Source organism: Macadamia integrifolia, chromosome 6 (genome assembly GCF_013358625.1).
Source record: "Macadamia integrifolia cultivar HAES 741 chromosome 6, SCU_Mint_v3, whole genome shotgun sequence".
Classification (NCBI taxonomy): domain Eukaryota; kingdom Viridiplantae; phylum Streptophyta; class Magnoliopsida; order Proteales; family Proteaceae; genus Macadamia; species Macadamia integrifolia.
The window spans coordinates 35512241-35539907 of NC_056562.1; the positions used below are offsets into that span (position 1 = coordinate 35512241).

General features: G+C 39.8%; 2 protein-coding genes across 2 annotated transcripts in view; both read left to right on the plus strand.

The window, feature by feature from the left end:
• The first annotated feature begins 9435 nt into the window (after nucleotides 1-9435).
• On the plus strand, nucleotides 9436-14981 carry LOC122081261 (uncharacterized protein At1g01500). Its single transcript, XM_042648294.1, has 2 exons — nucleotides 9436-10706; nucleotides 14227-14981. Exons 1-2 carry the CDS (start codon nucleotides 9951-9953, stop codon nucleotides 14455-14457), a joined length of 987 nt encoding a protein of 328 aa, XP_042504228.1. The 5' UTR covers nucleotides 9436-9950; the 3' UTR covers nucleotides 14458-14981.
• A 4163-nt stretch (nucleotides 14982-19144) lies between these two features.
• LOC122082258 (C-terminal binding protein AN-like) overlaps nucleotides 19145-27667 on the plus strand; it is a 20254-nt gene continuing 11731 nt past the window's right edge. Inside the window, exon 1 of the mRNA XM_042649722.1 lies at nucleotides 19145-19978. Coding sequence (XP_042505656.1) covers nucleotides 19358-19978 — 621 coding nt within the window. The 5' untranslated portion in view covers nucleotides 19145-19357. The remainder of the gene's footprint in view (nucleotides 19979-27667) is intronic.

Genomic DNA, 27667 nt, shown 5'->3' on the forward strand with positions numbered 1-27667 from the left:
AAGATATGAAATTGCACAAAATGGAAAAGCTGCTTAACCAGATCTATTTCTTGGAATCAAGAGGCACGACTGTAGGTTTTGATCCAAGGATAAAACAAGAAGCTGTTGTATGCAGAAAGCTAATAATGCAATCAAAGATATTATATTTGAAAATAAAGTATACAATATTTGGAGACTTTGATCCAGAGTTCTTGAGTCTTTGGGTAGGTTTGGGTTAGACGGTTTGAGAAGTAGATGGGTGTTTGGTCTGAGGAGTCTTTGAGCTGTAGGTGGCTAACCTTTGGAAGACGATTAGACTTGAGATGATCGGAGCCTATTGTTGAAGATCGGCGGAGCACTTGGAGGTCCGACGGAGTACTTTGGAGATCTTGGAAGAACTTGGGAGGACAAAACTTGCTTCGGAGCTTTTCTCTCTCTAAGTGCTAATTTTACAAGTTGGAGAATTTTTTTCAAGTGGTTTGGGTGATGGGGAGGTGCTCCTTTTATAACATAAGGAAGCTCATTTGAATTACATGTGAGTTTTCGGTGCATGTGGGTTTGGAACAGAATAATAGTGCCTAATTTCATTAGGAACTGTACACTTGAATTTGGAACACTATTTGTGGCACTGTTGGTGTCGAAAGTTGGAGTTGTTGTCGACAAATGATTTGGAATCTTTGTTAGAGTTGGTGTCGACAAATGATTTGGAATCTTCAATGATCTTACTACAGCATTCCACGTATCAGAGATATTGTTCTCCGTATTGGTTTGATCAAGAGGTTTGTATCATATTTGTTTGATCCAGATATTGGTCGGACCGTCCTTTGACCTGGGACAGTAACAGTACCTCCTTTCCTTAACAGGTCGTCCGAGGTTATTTGACTAGGTGTGGTTTTTACGACTACACCGGTCGGCTAGTTTATGACCGTCCTAGCAGACGTTAAGGACCAAATTAGGGTTTCGTCGAAGAAGACTTTGATTTTGTAGCCCGACGAGATCTTCGTGAGGTTACCTCTTTGAATTTGCTGGAGGAAGATACCTTAGAGCTAGCAAGCTCAAAGTCAGGGTCATCTTCATATAGATCTTGGCCATAACATTGTTCATGAGCTGGCATTGATCCTTTGAGGGAGTTGAGGTTGTAGGCACTGTCGTTAGAACCTTCTTTTTCTGAATCGGAACCGAGTTCAGCCAATCAGGCAAGGAGGGCTTCCTTCTCACTTTTGATACTTGATTTTGATGTACTTTGAAGTGTTGGAACAGGTTTGAGACCTGTGAGGCTTTTGATGAGGGACGTCCTTTCACATTTGGAGACGTCACAGTTATCCCACCATTTGACGTTGAAGGTCCGGCAAAGAACTGGGGCAATCCAGTCAGGTGACTGGTAATCATAAATTTGATACTCCCAGAAAAGTATCCATGCCAACCGGCAGTGGAGGAAGAATCGAAGGAGGTCAGGTTGGTGAGGTTGGAGGGTTGTATTTTGACAAAATATTTGGAAAGAATCTTATATTTGTAGTGGTAGGATCTCAATCATAGAACCATATTGATCCCACCATTTGGAGAACCAGAGGGGAGTTTGGTTATTGAATCTGTACTCAAAACAGAAGAACCAAGAGTGGCGGTTAATTCTGTTTTGAAAGCAGAAGGCTTTGAACCAGGTGTCCTGGTAATCAAAATATGTAAAAGTTTGTGGGCTAAAGGTATTTGAAAAGCTTCTTGTATTAAGGGGATGACTGCCCTAATCTTGGAGTGTGAGAATTTTGCATATGGTTACAGTTGTATGTGTAACCAAAGTTTGATAATTCCTGTCATAGTTAAGTTTGAATCTGACAGAGTCAGTTTCTACGAGGATATATTCGTAGAATTCTTGGTTTTTTAAAGAAGATGTGGAATGGTGATGCCATCCTTTGTAGAAAATTTGTTGGGCCATACTGATAGGTGAGTCGACAAATTTGAATAGGGGTTCTTCAATGGTGAAGAGGTCTTCTTTGCATGGTTTTCATGGTATTGGCTTTTGAGTTTAGAACCTTGGCTTGTTTGGAGAGGCCTGACTTGAGTAGTTTGTAGGCTAGAGCTTGCCTTGTTTGTGGTTTGGAGGGGACCAACGGCTGAGGAAATGACCACAGCATGAGAATGGGGTTTATTTGCAGAGGCCAACTGGGATTGGCTTCTAGTAACTATTTGGTTGGATGGTGCTGCAGAGGCTGCGGTGGCACCATAACTGGATTTGATTTTGACAATAGAATTTGAGGATGTGGACTCCTTAGGGGGAGCCATCCTGATAAGATTGATATGTAAAGTCTGGCCATGTAGGAATTCACAGGTAAGAAAGTTAGGGACAGAATTGGATTCTCCTTTAATATATTCTATTTGAAATTCAAAAATTGATAATAAAGCTTGCCATCGGGCAAAGATTTGTTTTGATGCAAGATTTGAAACATCATTTTGTAAAACGTATTTAACTGCGCTACAATCAACACGAACTAAAAATGGTTTATTTACTAATACATTTTGAAATTTTTGTATGCAGAGAACAATTGATAAGATTTCTTTTTTGATGGTACTGTAATTCTTTTGAGCGGAATTCCAGATACCAGAAGTGAATTGGACTAATTGTTCTTTGTTGTCGTTCAGAAGTCTTTGTTTGAGAATTCCGCCGTATCCTATATCTGAGGCATTGATCTCAATAATCTTGAAAGCCTCAGGGGTTAGGAATAAATAAACAGGAAATTTCTTTGACTAATTTCTTGATAGTTTGAACGGTCGTGGTTTGGGCCGTGGACTAGGGAGTAGGTTTCTTTTTAAGCCGAAGGTATAATGGTTCGGCAATCTTACTAATTTGAGAAAGAAAATCACGAACGTAATTTAAACTTTGGTGAGGAAGAATTCCATTTTTCTTTTAGATAAAACAAGACCATTTAATTTTATAATTTGGTAAAACGTTCTTAAGTATTTGAAGTGTTGTTCCACAGAATTTGAGAAAACCAAGACATCAATGTAGACTATGGTAAATTGTCCATAGGAGTTGAAGATGTCATTCATGATCTTCTGAAATTTGCTAGGGGCATTTTTGAGGCCGAATGGCATGACGTTCCATTCATATAGGCCAAAGGGGGTTATGAAGGCGGTTTTGTAACGATCCTTTTCTTGGATCTGGATCTGCAATAAACCAGACTTCATATCGAATTTGGAAAAGATTTTTGCCTGATAAATTCTTTGTAAAAGGTCATTTTGATTTGGGATTGGATATCTAACCCATTGGAGGGCATTATTAAGGGGTTTGTAATTAACAACTAACCTAGGAGTACCGCATTCTATTTCGGCAGCTTTGTTGACATAGAAAGCTGTACAACTCCAAGGAGAAGTACTCGGCCGAATGAGGTTTTTAGCCAGGAGATCATTAATTTTTGCTTTGCAAGTCTTAAGGAGAGATTGATTCATTTGAGCCGGTCTAGCCTTAGTTGGGATTTGGAGATCTGAGAACCCAGAAGCATAAGGTAAGGACACCATATGCTGCTTTCGGTGCCAAAAAGCATCAGGAACATCAGAACAGAGATTGGATTCAAATTTTGATTTGATTTGATTAATTTGGTGAATGATTTTGGGATTTTTAAGATGTTCAAAGATTCTTTCATAGAGAAGCTCTGTTTTGAGAAAGTTTAATTGTTTAACTTTGTTAACGCTTTGGTTATCAGAATTTTGGGCTTGCAAGAATGGGAAAACAATCTTCTGGCCCTGAAACTTTGTTGCAATCCCATCTTGGGTTATTTTGAATGGTTTGATTTTTTCTAGAAAAGGTTAACCAAGGATGATTGATTGGTCAAGGTCTTTAGCGAGAATGAAGGTTTGAGGAAGGCAGAGGCCTTGGTTATAGACGTGGGTATTTGAAAGTTTGTATTGGACATTCAACCCAGATCCATTAACCGTGTTAAGGTGTTGGGTGGTTCTTTCATATAACTAAGTTGGAATAGCACCTTCATTGATACAATTGGCATTAACACCATAATCAACTAAGGCAATAGCAGAAAATTTGAATGAGGCATTAACAACTAAGGTTATGCGTACATACCAATTTTGACAAGTTATGGTAGACACAAACCCAGGTATTATAGGGTTAGGTTCAGTAGGAACCTGATATGCAAAAGGATTTGTTAATGGTTCATCATTTGAAGTTGAGGCTTGCTGATTTTGCTTATTGAGGAAGGCCAGTTGTTGTTTGATTTGTCTTATTTCATACTGCAAGGATGCAGTGGTAGTTTCAAGGACTTTGATTCGACCAGAATGATCGGGAACATGGGGTTTTGATATTTTGTCGAATTTCTGCATAATTTGGTTAAGATTGTAAGGTTGAGGGGAATTTTGGGTAGAAACATTATTTCTGAGATGTTCGAGACATGCATTTTTTTGTTCTGGGTCTGCCATGCTATCGATATAATCAAAAATATTTTAGTTAAGCGATGCACGGAGCATCTGGACGGATTTGGGAACACAGTCTTCACAGTTGAGACCAATAATACAGGAATCACAAGCACATGCTTGGAAATTCTCATTATTGGATGAACTAGAAGAAGTATGTTCAGAAGCTTGAATTTGATTAAGTTTGTTATTCTCATCTTCAGAAGAGGATGAAGAAGTTTATTGGAAAAGGGCAAGAATTTGAGTTTTATCTTGCTCGGATATTTGTAAAGAATTAATTTTGTTTGAGACTCTACAAAATTTGGCAATATGCCCTGGTTTGCCACATCGAAAACATCCTTGAGAAGGTTTTGAATCTTTGAAATTTTTAGGTGCCTTAAAAGGCTTTCTGTATTTGTTATACTTTGGTTTTGGAGGAGTTTTATGATAAAACTTAGGGGTTGTGAAAGGTCTGTGAGACATATATTTCTTGGATTTGTAAAGATTTTTATAATATTTGCGGGAAGACTTGTGTTTGTGTTTTGTTGGAGGTCTAAGGGGAGGAAAACCAAACTGGTCGCAGAATCCTCCTAAGTCTTGTTTGTAAAATTTGTTTTCCTTATGGATTTCTTTAATCTAATATCAGTACAAAGGGCGAGTCCCTCTTCATGGATTAGACTAATGATTTGGCCATAGGACATTTGATCATAGGAAATGATCCCATCATTTTCTTTCCTAAGACGTTGTTTGATTTTTTCAGAAAACAAAATTGGTAATCCTGTAAGGAATTTTTCTTTCTAACAGGGAAGGTTTGCGTCAGGTCTGGTTAAGACTTTGGTTAAGAAAGTATCTTTGTACCATTTGAAATCATGTAATTTCTTACATCGAAGATTTGATAATTGTTCGGCTATTCTGTCTTTGAGACGAGAAGGATTTCCTAAAAAGTAATTTGCAATGCTGAAGATAGGAGTATTAACAGCATCTTCAATAGGAATTCCTTCAGCATTAAGAAGGGGGGTTCCTTCGGGTGTTATTTGGACAGCCATAAGTATTTCAGTTCTTTGGACATCGGATAGGACATAATCCCACCAACCTTTGAGTTGGCCAGTAAATCCTGAAACAAGCAAGGTGGCAATAGCACTATCATGTGTATTTTTGATATGATGGGCGTTGCTAACCATGGTCATTTCTTGGAGTTTGTTCATGAGATTATGTTCAGACAAACCATCTATATTCCATTCATAGATGATGCCACTTTGGTAGGAAGCCTGAGGAGCAGTTCCTCTAGCTTCAATTTGTAGGTCTGGGAAGACCGGGTGTTGGTTAGAACTTTGACCAATTTGGTTAATTTTGGGGAAGTCTTCTTCATCAGAACTTAAGGAAGTATCCGAATAACATCCTATGATGGTGCGAACACCTCTATTATTTGATTCAGCCGAGGGTTCAGCTGAGGGCTGGTTTTGAACTGGTGTTCGTGGATCATTTACTTTTGCTTCTACATGTGCTTCAGCAGCGTTTAATATAGTAAGATGTTGATTAATTTGGTTAAGGACAAATGATTTGTTAAGAGCATTTTGTTGTTGTTTTGGACTATTATATGGTTTGAACAAGGGAACGAAATTTGGAACCGGAGCCAGTATCATAGATGAAGAGGCTATCGGTCTAGGTTGAACAAGGTTTTCAACTCTAGATAGTTGATTTCCTATGGTTTGAAGACTTAAGTTTGCAAAGTTTAATTTTTCTATTTGTCTTCTGTTTGGATCATCTTTTTCTGCAATTTTGAACAGAGAAGCGGTTATTTCACTATTTTTGTAATTATGTTTGATGCTTTCCACCGGGGGATGGATAGCAGTAGTGGGTGGACCAGCGCATAGGGTCCAAGATTTGTGAGAAGTAGTTTGAGTGCATATCTGATTATACCAGGGATAGTGGATGTTATTATCTTGGGCATATATATCAAAATATGTAAAGAAAAAAACATTTGTTTTAAGGTTTGTCATAAAATTATACCAATTCGTTCGAATTTGTGCTTGATGTTCAAGATTGAAGGTTCCTAAGAACCAATCTCCTTTTTGTTTGTTTTTAGGTGACTCAAAATTGGTTCTAAGTAAAATTTTGTCAATTTGGTATTCTGTGGTTGTTTGAATCATGTGTACTCCAGGATTCTTTGGATCATGATGAGGTGGAGCAGCAACCTCAGATTGTGTAGGAGATTGTTGATCAGGAACCTCAGATGAGGTAGATTCAGGGAAGGTAGTTTCGTAAGTTCCCTGGGCAATATTTTGACTGGTTTGTACTCCAGCAAGGTTAGGGATAGGTGGAGTAGTTTTAGTTTGAGAAAACCATCTGCTTATGTCAGAAGAAGTCGATGCATTTGAGCATGTTCTTCTGGTGCTACTTTGGTAGATAGGAGGGGTTATTTGTCTGTTAAACCGGATGAAAACTAGTCCATCAGAATCTTGAGATATAGAACGGATACCAGTGTTTGAAACTTGAGGGGGAATTGCAGTCGTTTGCAGCTGCCATTCCTCAGGGAAAGCAATATCTTCCCAACGACAAAGTTTTGGATAAACAATTTGACCCTGAATACAATCAGTTTCAAGGAAAAGGGTTTGTCCCTTAGGAGAAGTCCGTCGGGCACGCGGTTGGACAGATTTCATAACTTTATATTTGATGCGATGGATGATGAAAATTGGAATGATTCCATGCATTAATTTGTAACCGTGGGTTTTGATGTTAAGTTTGAGTGAATGTCAAATATTTGGGTTCTCAAGGGTTGTGGACATATTTGGGTAAACATTGAAATGAACAGGTCCATAACAAATGCTAGTTTCAATGGCTCCTAGAAAAGAATCATTGAACTCAAGGAATCTTTGGTCACGAAGGGCTAACAACATGGAAGTGTTAAGTCCGAGGTTTGATGGCCACTTGGACTAAACCAATGTGGACATAATTAAATTTGTGATCTTTGTATAATTCTTGTAAGGTATTTGGATCAAAAAGTTGAATTTCTTGTGTTTGAGGGGTGAAATTAATGGTTTGTTCCTACGGTCTTAACTGTTTCGAGGTCGAACCAGTCTCGATCATAGATTTCATTTCTTGAGATTTTTGGCATATTCCAGCTTTGAAGTTGTTAGTATATTCTTGTGGTTTGTTCATCGTAATTGAGCATATTAGAACTTGTGCTCGTTTCACATGTCGATATCATCGACATGGAGCGGGGTAGACGATTCATAATTTGAGAAATCTTAAACTAGGGATAACCACCTAGATCTAAGTTTTAAGATGGTATTTCCAACATAACTTGGGCACAATCGTGGTCTTACACTCTTCTGCCACTCCTCCTAAGAGTCCAAAGGCATATACCGCGTCGAAAAACTTAAGAAATAAAATAGTTTCGTAAAAGAAAAGAAATCTGCAAAGAAGTAAATCGAATCCACCACCACCACCGTGGCTCTGATACCAGATTACAAGCATATGTAAAGTTTAGTGATATATTTCAATAATATTTTATGCACTGTGATCAAATATGTGTCTATTCAAGCATATGATGTATTTTGTATTAACCATGTGTCAAATCTAATTCAATCAAATATCTCTTGTAAATACCTCTTGTTTTTGCATCATCCCATATACGTTCATGCATATGAAGAGGTTCACCTGATTGTTAAAGAGCTTTATGTTTGGGTCTGTTTTTGTACTTGGTGGGGTTCTCTCATTTTGGTTCTGGATCCATAAGAGGTTTTCCTCCTCCCTCTTTGCTTAATAAAATGTCTTTATATTTATTCACAAAAAAAAAAAAAGATGTATGTGCACATGAACTGGTATTTTAGACAACATTAGGGGGTGTTTGGTTCGGTAAATCAAATGGTGTATGTATCGGATATGAATGTCAATCTTTTGATAGACATTCTTCTGAATTATGTTTCTTTTTGAAAAATCGTTTGATTGCCTTAAGGTTAGTACATGTTTCTTGCGGGTTGAGATATTGGATTCCGTAGAGAACACCTTTCTGCTTACTCCTTTTATACTAGGTGGTAAAAAGGTTACTCAAATTTGAGTTTAAGTATTGAGGCAAACTCATATTTGGAACACATCCTTTGTAATATGGTTATTCATGGGAAGTATGATGCTCACTTATGATGGTCATCCTAGTGGAACCAAACACCCCCTTATGCAATCTCCCAGATTGGATAGTAACATATGCCTGAGGTTAAAAAAGCCTTAAGAATGAATAATTAGATTTACCTTGTGACTTTCATAACATCATATTCTTTTGTTACAAGGAGAAATTAATTTTTTTTTTACTAACGACAGATATCCAAGTCTTCGGCCAGACTAGTCTTGTGGGCCTATACTGATCTCACAATCGCATTGATCAGGTCATACCGGGGTTGAATGAGAACCATTCAACTTTCACTGAAAGCAGTGAAGAACACTAAACACTCCCGTGTGAGTGGCCAAAGATGTGCTTAGTGGGAGTCAAACTTAGAATGTCCAAGTCTGCAGCTCGTACCAAGCAAGAACAACTATTATATGACTAAGCCAAACAGACTAAAGTCAAGGTCTTAACCATGGCCCAGCTAGGCCTAAGGCCCTAATCTCATGCGTTAAATTTCCAACTTAGGCCAACCTTACAAGATGAGAAGCCCAACCCAGCGAGTTGAAGTTCAAGATGGACTTGATATTCATACTGAGCAAAGTTCTAAAACTTTGGGAAAAATCAAAGTCAACCATTCTAATGCCATTCTAGAACGAAGTGGATCGAACCTTAATGCACAGATCGACCCTATCAATTTTTTTATGATTACTTTACCCTTTGACCATATACGTGGAACAGGATAAAAAAATTAAGGTTGGAATCGATCATGGCCGATACCATTTTGATCCAGCCGATACTAAAAGTTTCGTTCCGTTTATTTAAACCATGATACCGATAACAGCTGCCTCAAAGGCTCAAACCATGCAACGGATGCGTTACCCTATATATATATATATATATTTGCATGCAGTAATCAGTAGCTGTAGGACTGGACAGAGTCACAGAAGAGATAGTAGATGACGACGGAAGGACGGAGGCCTAACGCCGCCTAACTCCGTTGACGGTGTTAACAAAATTATTCAATATTTTAACAGTTAAATAGTTAATTTAGTTTTTATTTTTGTTCTCTTTTATAGCAATTTCTATTTTCTGTAAATCGAGGTCAAGTTTGGAGTTTGGACGCTCGTAACGACAGGAAGGTATGAGTCGCCATGTCCTCTCCTTCTCCCTCGGATCTCGCCTTTCGTCCTCTTCGCTCGATCCCTCTTGACTACGCCCTCTCTCTCTCTCTCTTTCGTCTTTTTCATATTTTCTTTTTTTCCCATCAAAATTATTTAACGGCAGATCTATAAACCCTATATATCTTTCTCCGTCGTTGAGTTCCGTTCTCTGAAATTTCCCAGAAGACGAAGATGCATGGAATGAATCCATAATCCTAACGCTGATTTACTTCCTCTGCGCTTTAATTCAGGTTTCCGTTTACAGCTAATCTGCAAATTTTTGGGGATTCTCTCTTTCCAGCGATCGTTTGACGATGACGGATTTTCAGGAAGAGAGCGATTCGTCTTTGTCGATCTCCCTGCCCAAGAATTCTAACCATAATTCTCCTTCTTTCTATCGCCTTATGAACAGCCCTGCTTCGTCTCCAGCCTCTTGGTTCGAGATTCGGCTTTTTTATGTTCGAATTGCTCCTTGTGTGGTCGGCAGCGTTCCCACCCACCTCACCCTCCGCCACCTAAGACGCGAAATTGGGGTTTCTCTGGAGATTAATGGTTCTCGCATCCCTGCCTCCGAGACGACGTCTCTCACCCTCCGTCGCGATCGTCTCGATAAGGAGGCTTCCGAGGTCACCTATGTCAGCACCGATAGCGTTCGAGTGGCAGGCCCACTTGAATTCGAGGTGTATGAGAGGGAAGATTTAATTTTGTGTGGTTCTCTGGAACGCATGGAATCCCCTTGGAGCAATGGCAGTGTCGGGTTCGATCATCATCAGCAAAGGACAGAGAACGATTCCAAGACGGGTTGGAGTATGGATTGCTGTACCGCAGCCTCGATTGCTACGGGTTCTTCTGCGTTTTTCCAGCCAAAGTTGGGGGTTTCATCGCCTTCCATCGAGGTTTATGTTGCCGGGTGCTCCTCTGGCTTCCCTCTCATACTTACGAAGACAATTCACCTCAGCCCCAGACGGAAGCTTCCACGACACGCCACACTTGATGCTATTCCCGAGGACGAAGAAACCGGAAAGGACCAGAAGAGCATGAACGGTATCGTTCGCCACAGGAAGTTGCAAGTAAGTATATTCAGTGACCAGCACCAACTTTTGAGTTTTGATCCCTTTTCCTTCATTTGGGGATGTCTATGTGTGTGCGTTACGGTTGAGCTAAAACTCAATCCAATTGAATTTTATTGGTATTTGCAAATTTGGTTGTCTCTGGTGTTCCCTTCATTGTTCGATAATTTTTACGGGCATTTATTCTTTTTGAGAAACCTTCCACTTTACCTAGCTAGCATAGGATTCCTTTTGCTGGAGTCTTGTGGTGCTTCTTCAGGAAAGGAGGTTTTGAAGAGGAGCGGCGTGGTTGAAAGAGAGAGAGAATCTTTTATTTTCATACGATGCAAGGAGATGGAGAAACGAGAAATGGCCTTGGAGTTGGGTGAATTGCATTTTCATGGATTAAATGGCTTTTTTATCAACCCATTGGCTAGTCCCAAGACAGTGGCATTGCCATTCTGCTTATAAGAAATTAGGCTAGCATTGTTCTGCAGGCTAAAGTTTCTTCATGTAGTTATTAAACTCTTGCTGGAAATGCCCAATTGTTTCCACTTTCAAGGAGTAACCAGCGAAGGAGTGTAGAATTTCAAATTTCTTTTGGCTACTCAGGTTTAATGTTGATCATATTTTTTTTCAATCCCTTGGACATCACTGATAAGTAGGAAGTGTAATAGTCTTGGTGTTAGTGGTGCTAGGGTTTGCGAGAGTTTGGGATTTAGGGAGTTGCCTACGTACACAAAGGTTTTCTTCCACCTAAGTAACATTTTTGGGTCTGGAGGAAGGTTGGCCTGTTAGGATACCTGGGCTTGATACTACTCCATTGCCTAATCTGGCTTGTTAAGGTACTTGGGTAGGTGAACAAGTGTGCTTTTGGTAGAGTGTGGAGCGTTAAAGCCCATCCTACTAGGAGGTCTTAGACTATTCATGTTCAGTCTTCTCCTAAATTTTTAGATACATCAGCTAGTTAGACTGTCTATTATCCTTCTCCTTCCTGTATCTGTGTCTTCCTTTTTCTCCTTTCTGATCCTGTGTATTGCAGTCTTCATAAAAAAAACATGCAGTACTTCCTCACTTTCTTGTGGATACTGGGTAAATAACATTCTCCCTTTGAATGGATTTTGGAATATATTTCGTTATGTTTTTAAACTTGAGAAAGATCATTTAACTTATTTTGTTTTCTAAACACCTAATGCACTTTATTTGTTTTGAAGTTAATAAGTTGATATAAACAATATTAATGTAAGGGAGAAGGCTCTCTGAACATGAAGTGTAGGCAACATCTCCTCACATTAAATATTGTATTAATTATTCTCTTCCCTCAAAGGAATGAATATAAATATCCATGTGAAGAGGTGTTGCCTATGCTCATGTGCAGAAAACCCTTTCCCTTAAATGTAAACATTCGCTAATAATTCCTACATGAAAGGATATACATGTATGATAGATAAGGCAAAAGGAATTTGGTGCTACCTGGTAAAGGAAGGGGTTCCTTCCCTGCTCACTGCCATTGTGCCATGTGGACAAGTGATGTGGCTAGAGAGGACATGGTCTGGTTTGGCCACATGTTTAATTTCAGAGCCTAATTCAATTGAATACCATCCCACATATTGGCATGCATCCTTGTATGTCCGTGCATGCCTATACTACTCCGATCACTACTATGCACTCTCCCATAGTCCAGTTTTTTGGAAGCTCTACATTGCCACTTTGCAAACTCTGGGTTTGGCTGAAATTGGATATGTAGTAGGGGGCCTTGTGGTCTACTTGTCCACAAAATTTTGGCCTCAATTTAGCTAACCACAGGGCAGATATTTGGGCGGTGCAGGAAACCAGAGCTCGATAGATAATATATTGTACAGTTACCTGCTCTATACTTTGTTACTATTTATTGAAAGATATGAAGGAAATAAATACAGATGTTGTATGCGTACATTGACTTGATGCTAGTGTACTTTTGATGTTTTGAAGTAGCAATTTCTATGGGATTCATATGGTTGGCTGATGTTTCATTTTATCATATGATTTTACTCTGTTGCATCATAAGGGATTGTGGAAAGAATTTTGATGACCATTCCTTATGAACCTGGCAGAAAGTAGTAATGCTTATAAGAAACTTTAATTATAAACTTCATAATAGTTGTCAAGGCATCACCTAGATTACAAGGAGATTTTTCAGGACCTAGGTGACCAGCCGCCTAGTTGTCTAGGAACCTAGGTCCCAAAGTCGGTCGGAAAAGAGGGGGGGTGGGAGAGAGAAAAACAGGGAAGATCTTGGAGGAAAAGAGAAGAAGTTTCAGTGGTAGCCACTGTGCTACTAGAGTTACAGTAGCTGCCAGATTTGCAGAAGAGGAAGAAGAAGAAGACAATGACAGCTACCAAAGTTTCAGGAAGGGGGAAAAAAAAAAAAAAGAAGAGGTGGAAGCCTCTGTGCTGCCAGATTTGCGAAAGAAGATGGTAGCATAGTTGTCAAGGCATTGTCTAGGCGTCTATGCACCTTGCTGGTTCGCCTTAATTTTTGCCCCCCTTGACCACCTTGGTTCAGCTAGGCGCCATGACAACTGTGGATGGTAGAAGCTGCCAGAGTTGCAGGAAGAAGAAGAAGAAGAAGAAATGGCAGCCACTGTGCTGCCAGAGTAGCAGCAGCTGTTGAATTTGCAGAAAGAAGAAGCAAGCTTGTCTCGCTGCAATTGCTGCTGCTGGTCCCACTGCAACAGCCATGGCTGCCTCTCTTCTGGTGTTGAAGAGGAACTTGAAGAGCTGTAAACTATCAACATAGTGAAGGATTAAAAAGGTTAAAAGAAATATTTTTTATTTTATGAATAAAGTAAGTTTTAAGTTTTATATATGACCTCCTTTGAAAATTACATGTTAAAAGATCAAAATCCCATATTTTACATTTAATGCCCCCCTAAAAATTGCATCTAGGCACCTGGCCATTGAAATGACTTGTGTGAAGAGACTACAATTGTTATCAACTTTCCCTAGAGAGCAATTGCTGTCAACTATAAAATGCCTAACGAGTGTTGTATTGCAGATTGGTACAATACCACAATTGGACAGATAAAATGACCGAGGATGTGGTTTTAAAGCTTGTTCCATATTAAATAGTGAATGCAAATGTGTTCCTTGGCATCTCTGCACTAATGATTTATGGCATGGTGACCCGCTCAGTCCATACTAAATGGCTCTAAAGCTTGGTGTTCACTTTACATAACAAGATTGATGCTCTGATAAATCACAGATGTGAGCTGATCTCCCACTGGATTTCACTGATTCAGGATTAGCACTGTATTAGTTTCTTCAATTGCTGAAAGCCTTAAATATGGCTAATAGCTGCTTAATGATAATACATGATAATAATATCCTGTTTGATATGCTTCTTATATTATACATCTTTCTGGTTATCTCATATTCCTCGATGCTTGGAATAATAATACTAAAGTCTGCCTCACTAAATGCTTTGACCCAACTTCCTCCCCCCCCCACCCAAAAAAAAAAAAAAACGTCAATGAATTGCCTGATTGTGTGCTTTCTGCAGATTGCAGACACAGAATCTGATGGTTATGATTCTGAAGGGAAAATTGGGGCCAGATTATACTCAGAAGAGATGTACATTGATGATGATGGTCAGCTCTCATGGTTTAATGCTGGTGTTCGAGTTGGAGTGGGAATCGGCCTAGGTATGTGCCTTGGGATTGGAATTGGTGTGGGGCTGCTCATGCGCTCATACCAAGCAACAACCAGAACTTTCAGGAGGAGGTTTTTCTGAGCTTCAGTTTTAAAATGGGAAACCTGTGGTTCAAGTTCAGAAAAAATGGTGTTCTTCATCAGAACACTCCCAAGTCGCAGCTGTGGGGGTTAAGAAGCCCAAGCATTTGTCCTTCATGTAACGTAAGAATTTTGGTACGCGTTGTGGTTGTTGTACAGTTTTTGAGTTTGTAGATTGGAGGTTTGTCTCGATAAAATGCCCTAAGGGAAGGAGCTGCCACTCTGGTTGATCTTATCGCTGTGACTGACGGGTTCTCACAAGGTGTATATTTCAACTGGGATGAGGAGATGGATGTAATGAAAGATCAATTCAATCCTAGTAGTAGTACATTCCATGATGGAGGATGTGATTTAGAACCAGATCCTAGGTGGTTCAATTTTGCATCGTTGAGCTCACGCAGATGTGTAGAAAATGTTCTTGAGGAGATAGTGTGAACTTATGAGTGTAGGGTCTTCACTTGCTGAATATATATGTTTGCAGAAATTGTGCATCTTTTATAATATGAGGTATTAATTTTCAGTGAAGCTTTGTTATCATGAAGTTTATTGTTTCCCAATCAACTTTAGTTGTTCAATATATATTTTTTTTTAAATTTCTTTTTTCATCTCTCCCCGCCACATGAAAGCTTTTTTTTTTTTTTTTTTCCTCATAGTTGATTGAGGAGAAGAATCCAGCCTTACGGATTTGAAATACATGATTGACTTATACCACCTGTTTGTTACAGACTAGGTTCTTTTTGAGTTGCATTTCAGTTAACTGATTTTGCTCTTTTTCCTCTTATTTCTATTGCTGTTTTTAGACAATTCTCATTCTGTTGTGATTGAGTCTTGTGTTGGAATGCCAAGGGGCAGTGCCTTTTTAAATTCATTGATTCATAACATCTTGACTTTTTTTATTCTGGATTCCATGAGCATGTTTTCATGGGAGATGGATTGATATAACTCTGGTACGGACATTCTTTTCTTTATAAAAAAAGAAAAAAGAGAAAAGCATATCTTGACCATTCTGTACCTGGGATACGAATATTTCTTATTTGATTTATTTTCTAGATGACTCATGATTCGCTCATTTGGAGTGATGATGTGGTTGATCTTTTTGATTTTTTTTTTTTTTTTTGGCAATGGAAGTGAAATATATTGATAGCAAAAAATGTTCGTTCACCTGTGTAAAGAGAATCCAATCATTGGAGTGCGCCATTATTCTCTCTGCTACTCATTGTACAAAGTTTGAAATGTTGTTGGCACTATTCAAGAGTTCCATCCAACTACCAGAACATGTGGATTGAGATTCTGATTTCATTTTCACTATAGGTGAAGGAAAACTCAGTCCTATATTATCAATAGAAAAGATGGATATCAAATGATAAGGTTGTGTTTGTCATGCATTCTCAGAAATAAATTTTGAGTCTAAAATGTATTCTGAAATGAAAATATAGAGAAGAATGAATTTCATGATGAATTCTAGAACCTGTATCTATTCTGACAATACATACCCAACACAGCCACTGATTCAGGATGGAGATTCTCTTTTACATCATGTCTGCAAGAAGAGAATTCGAAGCTTATATGCAGTTGAAGAATGTCATCCACAATGATTTCAATTCTCCAATTTACAGCATTTAAAGGGCTACTAATAGCTTGGAACAGCAAAAGATGGAGATTCAAACTTCTTGCGAGTAAAAGCGAAGCCCCAACCACAAAGGCTCTTGTTCTAATTGAGCAATGGACGGACTTATTGTTCCCTTGGCCGCCATGCTAGGAGAGAACGCTCTATGAACTCCTGAATGTGAATGCCTTTCTTCTCTCTAGGATATGGGAAATTGGTTGCTTTGGCAAGTCACATATGTCTCATGATTAACCAAATAGGGCACTTCGTAATGTAACAAGTTCATGGAATAACAAGAGGTAATGCATTAGACAACCAAATAGGGTACTTGCTATTGCAAAAGTCAATGGAGAAACAAGAAGCAATATATTAGGGTTAGAACATATGGAATCATATTAAGGCCTCTTTGGTATCATTTTTCTTTTTGACTTTTGTCTATTTAACGAAAAAAATTAATGAAAACCATTTTTTTATCAAAACATAAAAATGGTTTGGTAATTACTAAACAAAATTGGTTTTTTGTGAGAAATAGATTCGGTATCTTTATGTGTAAAATGAGTTTTTGAATAAATGAGTGAAGAAATGTCCCCTTCACCCATCTTCCTCATCTCACTTTCTCTAATCTCCACTTTCTCTTTTATAATTTGCTTCAACTTCTTTCTCTCTCAACCTCCCTATCCCTTCTTCTCCCCCTTCTTATTCACCCATCTCATCTCTCTCTCTCTCTCTTTTTCAATTGATTTCAGATCTACTCGGATCTGAAACCACAAATAGCCCCAAGGGCCTTGTTGCAGCCTACTGTGGCTAGCCCTCAAGGGCCAACACCTGTGGCTGTTGCGTGCAGTTGGTCATGGCTAGTGGGCAGTTGGTCAGTCCTCTTCTCTTCCACTTGCATTTCTGAATACCTGCAGAAAATATCCTCATTGAAAAAAAAGAAAAAAGAAAGAAAGAAAGGAAGAAGGCTGCAATCGATTGATGGAAGGAGAAGAAAAGAATGGAAGTGGGGATCGACTGCTACTAAATTATCCCCGGCAATAACTTCCATCACCAAAAGTGATGGATTTGCAAGGAGGAGAACAAGTTTGTCGGCGGTTGAGGGTAGGGATGGAGCATAGATGTGTTTCTATTTGTTTTTCTTAAAATATAACGAAATGACATTTTTACCTTGGATTTTGAGAGGTATAAACTCGTGTGCATTAATGTTCAGTACAAAAACAACTGCAAATGGTTTTCAGTGAAAAACCATAAATGGCTTTCAAGTTCTTTTTTATTTTTGTGTTTTTTCAATATTTTTAAATAGAAATAGGCTTCATAAATAATACCAAACGCACCCAAAAACGATTTTTGAGGCAAAAATAAAAAAGAAAAGGAAAACTTACCGCACCACCCCTTGGAGAATGCCACGATGATAAGACCACCCCTTTTGTTTCACCAAATTATTCTCAAACCCTCTACCGTCAGTCAATGTTAAGTGTGGAGTTAAAATGGCCACTATATCCTTACCATTAAAAAACTCTTGTTTTAACCATTATACCAAAAAACCTATCGATTCGATTTTTAACCCATAATACCTACCTTCACCGAGAGACAATGACCTTCCCATTACTGATGAAGGACTGAGAAAGGCGTTTGTTCATCACCAGCAAGGTATCTCTCTCTTTCTCTCACTCTTATTCTCTATCTGGATTTATACAAAATAATCGCTCTTTCTCTCACCTAGGTTAATAATAATAGAGTACAAATAGGGTCACCAGCAGATGCTTTCCAGGTGCCCAATCCAACGGAGGGTATCAAGGCTCCTGTGTTTAGTTTCAAATATTGCTAGAATTCTGTATTATTATTATCGAAGAACCATAAAACAAGGGAGTTAAATTCTGAGAACACAGGTCACGGTTCAAAAAAGAGAGAAGGGGAGGTGGTAGAGAGAGAAATTGATGTGGGAAATGGGAATATGGGCATAGCTTTTAATGGGTGAGAGGGGGAGGGAGGCACTAGGCTCCAGCAAGAACCCCTGAGTGGTGACCTTAGCCTTTGAGACCTTTACGTTTGTAAACACTGAAGCAGCAACAGCACCGGCCATGATTCCCTCAAACAATGACTCTAATACTTTGTGTAAGATCAGAAAGAAACGTGTCCCAAAGTTGAGAAATGCAATAAAAAAGAGAGAAGAGTATCATCTAAGTCATGAGCTTCCCTATGTTGAAGGCAATCAAGTAGGGTTGTCTGAGCTTTGTATTATATGGACAAAACACACACACTCACACCTCCATAAAGCCCAATAGGTCGCCGCGAGGCCCCTTTAATCGCCACGAGGTCGCCATCTGTCCTTGATGGTGCTGTTGCTACTATGAAATATTACTAGTGATCTAACAACGGCAATTTGAGAGAAAGATGAAATAGGTCTTGAAATGGGCTATCGATTTGGGTCAAGAAATATTAACCTAATGTGAGGATACTTTTTGTACTTTTTATTTTATAAAGGTATTTTGGTATTTAAAATAAAATATAATTACTGACATAAGTAATTATAGTATATTCCTTAATAGTGATAGACAGTAGAGAGTTTGAGAATAATTTGGTAAAATAGAGGGGATGGCCTTATCATTGTAGCATTTTCCAGGGTGACACAACAAATTTTCCAAAAGAAAAATGATACCAAAGAGGTTTAGGAGTTTGAAAATTTTAAATATCTCCACAAAAGATGATCATAAAGTATCAAAGTGCACAGAGTGTGTGGGGAATGAATTGATGGGACCATATGGGCTGTGACAAAAGTTGGTGGCAACCGTTGGATCTCATCATTGACTTCCCACCCAGAGTAACTTAAAATGTCTGAATCAACTCACCTATTTATTAATCCCTTTATCCAAATTTCTGCCCACCTAAAATTTCAACCCCTCCTGATACATCAGATTTTGCATTCTCAATCACAAGATCAGAATACTAAAAGTGTTCTTAATCAATCTAAACGAAAGATTTCAATCCAATGGTCGCTGTAAAGGTATGTCGCTCCATCTTATGATCTGAACCGGATGCACTATATCTGGGACCGTTTCTGTTAACAACAAATGACTCTGGGGTTCTATCAGGGTCGGACCGGACTCGGTCACTCGAGACTCGACGAGAATTCCACTCCCGAAGCATGGGAGGAAGAGAAAGCAAAGCGTCTTCAGCAAAAAGTGCAAAAACCTGTAAAAAGGAAGAGAGAGAGAGAAATGGAGAGTAAAAGCTCCGAAGCGGCATCGACGGAGGTGGAGAAGCAGAGGGAGAATTAGTGAAGAAGTAGAAGAAGAAGATGAAAGAGTTGCCGGCGATCGACGGCAGCCGCAAAAGCATGACAGCAACAATGCCTCCCCGTAACGGTAACACAAAACCACCCTCTTCTCTTCCCTTGGTGGTATCCCTCAACTGCCTGGAAGATTGCAGCTTCGAACAAGAATTTCTGGCGGGCATCGCTACCGTCGAGCACGTTGGCCTCAGCCGCCTGGCCGACGGCCTGATCGAGTCCGCTGCCGCCGTCATCCTCCAATCCCTGGCATTCCTTCCACGCGCCGCCCAGCGACGCCTCCAGCCATGGCAACTCATCCTCTGCCTCGGTTCCTCTGATCGCTCTGTCGATTCCGCCCTCGCCGCTGATCTCGGCCTCCGTCTCGTCCACGTCGACGCCTCCCGTGCTGAAGAGATTGCTGACACCGTCATGGCTCTCTTCCTTGGCTTGCTTCGCCGCACTCACTTGCTCTCTCGCCACGCATTCTCCTCCTCTGGCTGGCTTGGTTCGGTGCAGCCTCTCTGTCGCGGAATGCGAAGGTGTCGAGCTCTCGTCTTAGGGATTGTTGGTAGATCTGCTTCCGCAAGGGCCTTGGCAACTAGGAGCTTGGCGTTTAAGATGAGTGTGCTTTATTTCGATGTTCACGAGGTACTCACTGAAGTAAATGCCTGGCATTTCTATATTCAATTTTTTTTCCCCAGTCAAGTTTATGCCTCTTCTGTTTGGTCTATTTTCAGTTGATCATTGGGTTTCTAGGTATCTGATGTTTCATGGTCTTGCGTTGGAACTCCTTTAATTCTGTTAGTCGGGACTGATTCATAGTGTTAATGCTTTTGAGTGCAAATCTCTTTGGGGTACAACAGGGTGCTGGTATCAGTGAACCTGCTTGAACTTTTACTGTTTTCCCTTGTCTAAGCGGAAAGGACAAAATTTCAGCTGATGGTAATTCTGAAACGTAATTCACCATCGGCTGCTAGTGAAAATTTTATGAATCCAAATGCTTTGCACCCAAAAATGGAGTTACAATTATCAATAGGTAGGTAGGATATAGCTTTCCTTACCTTTCTCCGTGGTTTTCAGTTCTTTTTTGATACAGCTTTTTTCATTTTGGTGTCTATTACTTCCTTGCTTATTTAACCTAAACTACCTAACATGGAGTCACTTAACAGAAAAACCAAATTCTCTTATCTGACGGAAATTTGCCTACCATTTCTCACCATGAAAACTGAGCTAGGCAAAAACTTAATTCCCTGTCTATCTTCTGTCTGTACATTTTGAATCGGTCTCCTCTCTCTGAGAGTGTCAACCTCCGCCATGGTGTGTTTTGCTTTTTCTTCATTCCTACTTTTGGTCCTCTGGTATTAGAGCCGGGCGGTGGGTGGATGTAAGTTCCGATGCGTCTCTGGTCGGGTACTAAAGAACTTAGTCCCACATCGGGGAGACTTAGCCACCACTGCGGTCATATAAGCTGGGCCTTACCTTCCCCTGCTAGACGCGTTTATGTGGGTGTGCTGGCGCCTCAGTCTTGTAGTCCCAAATCTGGTATGGAAGAACGTCCTTCAACTAGCAATGTGATCATCCCTCCACCACCATTGCCAGACCCTCCGCCGTCTTTTGAACAACAAGCAAATAGTGACAATGACAACTTTGTGATAGACGATGAAACGGACGAGGACACCTTTGTTATCGATGAGGAAACGGAGGAGCAGATTGCTCAACGAGAAGCTAATACCTTGATCGGACAGGTTGTGGTTGGAAAACCATATCGTAAATAGGCGGTGACGGAAGCTCTGGTTATAGCCTGGAACACGAAACATGGAGTTACAGTCACTCCACTTGTCCAGGATCGCCACCTTTTCTCGTTTAATCATCCTATGGATTTAACGAACGTTCTTATAGATGGACCATGGTCGGTGAGCGGAAATCTTCTGGTTCTTGAGAAGTGGCGGTCAGATGGGTCATGGGCGTTCAACAATGTTGATTTTTGGGTGCACTTGCAGGATATTCCATTGGAGTTAAGTTCGCTTGACTTCGCATTACAATTGGCGGCGAAGATCGGTCCTCCAAAGGAAGCTATGTTCATACAGGGTTACCAAGGTGGCCAACGTATTCAGTATTATTGATGTCATATAACTCTGGACATCCGTCACCCACTCCGTCTTACTATTCCTATCAAACGACGATCTGACGTTAACAAGGTGGTTTCCGATCTATTGTACGTTTTGTGGTACTCTTGGTCATGAGTCTAAGGCTTGTGTGACCCTCTACGAAGCTGAAGTTGCTCATAACTCTCATCATGGTTGTGGTTCCTCTCCCACATGTCTTAAACGCCCAATACATCAATAACCTGCAACCATTCTTGCTTCAGTTCCAAGTCCTTGTTTGCTTGAGCAGGCCCCACATAAAGTTTTTCAAGTCATTAGCGGTTTTGAGTCATCTCCATCAACTGTGTCTTCAAGTCAGCCTCCCACCGCTGCAACTTCTGGTGCCTAGAGTATTAGGCCAAGGTCATCTCCGATCAACCTTCCAAATCAAAGGTACGAGCCAGCTGTCACCCACCCGCTCAGCCTCTCCATTAATCACCCTAAATCTCGGCAGCAACATCCACCCTTATCCCGTATCACTCAGCCGGTCCTTCGGTTGCACCTTCCATTTTTTCACAACCTCCACCCACTCATCTATACCACCCGCAATCTCAGCGTTCCATAAATAATGGAGCTTATCCTTCCCTAGATAATGTAAATTCTACTCAATATTACCCTTCCAATGATATGCCCATCCCATATAACGGTCCCACTTTTTCTTACCCTCAATCCACACCAAATCATCTCACCTCCTCCTTATCCTCCATTATTCCCAATCTTCTTAATAGGCAATCACACCAAAATCTTAGCAGTGCATAATTGTCTTAACTATTACTCTCTATTATTCCCCATCTCACGGCCATTACTCTTTAAAATACAAATACTCCAAACCTTGCAAATATCATACCCATGCATGTGCATAACCCGGCTAGCCTGACCCTACCTATAAACGTCCAAGGAACTAGAACTAAGTATGAAATTGACATGCACGGATTTCCCGTGCACCTACCTACTCAAGAGGTTCACATGCCTGAAGCTGAGCCGATGGACACCATGGAAGCTGGAATTCAAAATAGAACTGGTTTAATGGGTGCTAAGCGACCTCGATCGGCATCCCCAGATGCTTCCTCCTCTGAAATTGTTGACCAAGATGAACATTTTTTAGAATTGAACCCGGTGGTAGCTGGAGATTTGCAGCACCACGGGTAGAAATGAAATGCCTCAGATGGAACTGTCAAGGCATTGGGAGACCCTTGACAGTTCATTTCTTAAAGCAACTCTCCCTTACAATATGCCTAGATTTTATTTTTTTAATGGAGACAAAAGGGAAGAAGCAAAAAATTGAAGGATTATGTCGAAATTTACACATGCACTCATTATTCACGGTGGATCCGGTTGGTGCTTCAAGAGGGCTAGCTCTTTTATGGAAGAGTCACATGCATTTGGAGGTGCTCTCATCTGATAACAGAGTGGTGGATACAAAGATTTCAGTTAACAATGGCCCTCCGTTCTTTATGACCTGTGTTTACGGGGGATCCGGTTGTTTCTCAACGTCAAAGAGTATGGGATCGTTTGGTAACCATCAGTGCGGGCAGGAATTCGGAGTGGGTTATGTTCGGAGATTTCAATTCTTACATCTCTTGGCATGAGAAGATAGGGGAAAATATTCCAAATGATAGAGATATGCGCCCATTTCGTGATATGATGAATGCATGCTGTCTTATGGATCTCGGGTATCAAGGCCCAAAGTTTACGTGGTGCAACAATCGAAAAGGGAACTCTTCAATTCGAATAAGGCTGGACAGGGCTTTATCAAATCAGAGTTGGAGGACTACCTTTAGCGATGCAATTGTTTTTGTGAAGCAAGTAGTTGGTTCAGATCATTTGGCTTTAGAGGTTGACACTGAAGGTGGTACTTGTAGAGGGCATTGTCCTTTTCGCTTTGAATCCATGTGGTTTCACCACCCTAAATGCAAATCAGTGGCTTCTTTTGCATGGAACAAACCAGTGTCTGGCACACCATTTGATGTTGTTTCTCAAAAGTTGAATCATTGTCAATCAGCTTATAGGACTTGGAATAAAGAAGGGTTTGGAAATGTTCAATCAAAAATTAAAAAGTATCTGCATGAATTAGAATAATTACATTTACTTCCTATGTCAGACCTATGCCATGACCTTATTGCAGACCTTACTACCAAGTTAGACTTTGAAATTGCCAATGAAGAAGAGATGTGGCGTCAAAAGTCAAGACAATTATGGCTTACAGGGGGAGATAAGAATACAAGTTTTTTTCATGCTTCAACTATTCAGCGGCGCCAAATGAATCGTATCTTAAAGCTAAAGCGACCCTCAGGAGGTTGGACAAAATCAGATGAAGAAATTTACCAAGAGATTCTGGATCATTTTATTTCTGCCTTTTCATCGAAAGGAGTTGATGATGCCTCTCTCCATCAAGTCCTTAGCTCTGTTGAACCTAAAATCTCCAGTGAAACAAATGATCATCTTTGCAAAGTGCCATCCATTGAAGAGGTTCATGATGCCCTATTTTCTATGAACCCCCTAAAGGCCCCCAGGTCCAAACGGTTTTCCGCCAGCTTTTTTCCAAAAGTATTGGGATACTATAAAGGATGATCTTTTCTCTCTTGTTCTAAATTTTTTTCAAACTGGTTATCTTCCAGCCTCCCTCAATGCAACTCTAATTTGCTTGATTCCAAAGGTGCAAAAGCCAGAGTACTCTGATCAGTTTAGACCAATAGCTTTTTGTGCAGTGATAGTGAAGATCATCACTAAGATTTTGTCCAATCGATTAAAGCCAATGTTGGATAATTTTATTGCGCCTGCACAGTCTGCTTTCATTCCTAACAGGTTCATTTCAGATAATATATTTATTGCCCATGAGATGTTTAACTACATCGGGAAAAGGAAGAAGGGACGTAAGAAGCTGGTTGCAATGAAGCTTGACATGAAGAAGGCCTACGATCTGGTAGAATGGAATTTCATTGAAAAGTTATTGCTTCGTTTGGGTTTCTGTGATCAATGGGTCCGTTTAGCGATGGCCAACATCCGTTCAGTTAACTATAAGCTTTTAATCAATAGAGCAGCTCGAGGTTCTGTTGAGCTGTCAAGGGGAATTAGGCAAGGTGATCTGCTCTCTCTTTTCTTTTCATTATTTGCTCTCAGGCTCTTAGTAGTGTTTTGGCGCAAGCTGAGTTAAATGGTTCTATTAAGGGAGTTCGGGTTCGAAATCGCACTCAATCGATAACCCATTTATTATTTGCTGATGCTTTATTATTATTTTCATAAGTTCATTTATCGGAAATGTTTGCTTTCAAGAATGCCCTTGATATCTACTGTCGAGCATCAAGTCAAGCTATAAATCTTGCAAAATCCACTATGACATTTAGTCTGAATACACCTGCCAAGCTGAAGAGATGGTTTTCCTGTATTATGAAAATTCCTTATGGGGTTGGTCCAAAAAAATATCTGGGATTACCTACTCAGGTTGGAGTCTCAAAAGCTGACCTATTTAGTGACATTTCAGACAGAATTACGAAGAAATTGGAAGGATGGAAGACAAACCTTTTATCTCATGCGGGTAAGGAGGTGATGCTCAAATCGGTTGCCTTTTCAATGTCAAACTATGCTTGTTCTCACTTTAAGCTACCTGCTTCGCATCATCAACATCTTCATAGAGCAACAACAAATTTTTATTGGGGGTAAGCTAATGGAAAGCCAAAAGCCAAAGATCCACTGGATCTCATGGAAGCGTTTATGTCGTTCAAAGGAGAAAGGTGGTCTGGGGTTTAGAGACCCTTCTCTTCACAATAGGGCCCTTTTGTCAAAGGTGGCATGGCGCTTATGGACTGAACCGGATGCTCTTTGGGCGAAGTTTCTTAAATCTATTTATTTTCCAAATAGTGATTTCCTCTCTGCTACGATTGGAAATAACCCGAGTTGGACATGGAGAAGCATTCTAGATGGGCATGACGTGTTGAAAATGGGTTTAAGTTGGCGTATCGGTCAAGGAGATAAAATTGATATTTGGCAACATCCATGGGTTCCCTCTCTTCCAGGTTTCTCAGTTCACACTCTCCAACCTCCAAATTGTGAGTTTCAAAAAGTCTCTTAGCTTATTGATCATGATAATCGGGTTTGGAAACGAGACCTCCTTGTATCTCTTTTCAACCCAAATGAAATAACTGAGATTCTGAAAATCTAGCTTCTTTTGTTCCCGCGAGAAGATTTTCAAACTTGGGGTGCTTCTCGAAATGGGATTTTTTCGGTAAAATCAGCTTACCACCTATCGTCCAATCTAGAATCTGACAAAGATATGCATGCAGCGTCATCTTCCTCTTCTAAACCTTGATAGCAAGTTCCGGAACGGGTTTGGAAGCAATTTTGGAATTGCAACTCTCCCAAAAATAAAATCTTTTATTTGGAGAGCTTATACTGAGGGCCTTGCTTCTTCTGCAAATCTTCGGCGAAGAGATATCTCAGTTGATCCCCATTGTGTGCGATGTGGCAATATCCAAGAATCCACTTCCTATATTTTTTTTGACTTGCCCTTTTGCAGGGTCGGTATGGCTTGGTAGTAGTTTGTCTCACAAAGCTCTAGAAGGTGATGAGGTTTTCCTGCATGACTGGATTGATGGTTGGAAAGTGTTTTCCACAAGTGGTAAGGATGCTAGCAAAGAGATGATATCCCTATGTTCGTTTATCTGTTGGCAATTATGGTTATCTCGAATGACTTTCTATTTGGAAAGCGAGTATGGTCACCTTTGGAGGTCATTTGGTCAGCAGAAAAACATTTTAGGGAGTTTTATCAATTCAACTCCCCTCCTCATCGATCGGTTCCTATAGTTGGAGCCCCGGCAACTCTCTCTACCTCATCAATGGGATCTCCTACCTGCAAATTTCTATAAAATAAATTGTGATGCAAGACTCTCCCATGGGTCGATGCAAAGAGGTATAGGTTTCATCTGTCGTGACTATCAAGGTCGTCCTCAATTTGCCATCTCTAATCTTGTTCAATTTCAAGAGGCTTTAGTGGGTGAAGCTTTGGCAATCCACTCAACTCTTTTGAAAGCTATTTCTAAAGATATTTCTCATCATGGTTGTCAAGGCATCCAAGCGGTTTGCCTGGGGCCTAGGTGACATTCGCCTTATTGCACTGCATACCGCCTTGTGTTTTGGCACTTATTTATGCCAAATATCATTTATTTGTTATTTCATTTACTTAAGATATTATTCATAAATAAGAAAATACCCCATATTTGAATCCAATAAAAATAGTTTAAAAATCAAATTCCAAAATGATAAAAAGTCAACCCTCCAGTCCAAGAAGAAAAACTGGATTTTGGTTATAGGGGCGATTTTCAACTTTTAAATGCTGGAGTTTTTCTCAATTATGAAAATTTTATAAATTCTATCATGTTAAAACATTGCTAAAAACCAAAAGTCCGGTAAAATAATTTTTTGTTTTGATATCCATAAAATTATTTTCATTCAGGCGATTTTAACAGCATTTGCACACTTAAAAATAAGTTTGACTGGAGCATAACTTTGTCATTACAACTTAGATTTAAGTAATCTTAGACTTGTTGGAAAGCTGATTTTATATTATAATTGATACAAAAAGTCTCATGTAAAAATAATATCATTTGACCAATCAAACTTGTTATAGAACCAGAGCATTTTTCTAAATTTTGATTTTTTATAACTTAATATGACTTAATGTTAATTTTTTATAATTTAATATGGCTAAATGTTGATTTTTAATGATTTTATGTTGCTTAATGTTGATTTTTTATGATACAAGGTATATATAGCTTACTAAATAATATTAGAAAATAGGAAAAATAAAAAATAACAATTGGTCGCCTTGTTCGCCTCAAGGCGTGCGCCTTCTCGCCTAAGCGCTTAAACAACCCTCCACCGCCTTGGTTCGCCTTTGACGCCGTGACAACTATGTTTCTCATATTATGCAGGAGAGTGACAACAAAGACGTGGTGGCCTTCTTGCAGCATAGAATCTCATCAGCCCCTTTGACTATCAAGCCCATTTTAGAGGACATTTTGCATTTGAAATCCTCTTTTGAATCTTGTATTTTTCCTTTCATTCCTAGGGAGCTAAACAGTTTAGCTGACTCTCTAGCAAGGAGGCTCTGTCTACGACGGGCATGATAGTTTAGCCCATTTCTGATCTTTGCATCCAAAATCAATGTTTGGCATCCTTGCGTCTTTCCCGTTCTTCT

Excerpts from the sequence above, each read along its gene's own strand:
- LOC122081261 (XM_042648294.1), top strand. The coding sequence starts at position 9,951 with ATGACGGATTTTCAGGAAGAGAGCGATTCGTCTTTGTCGATCTCCCTG. Across the intron at positions 10,707-14,226 it reads TTCGCCACAGGAAGTTGCAA|ATTGCAGACACAGAATCTGA; the intron begins GTAAGTATATTC and ends TGCTTTCTGCAG.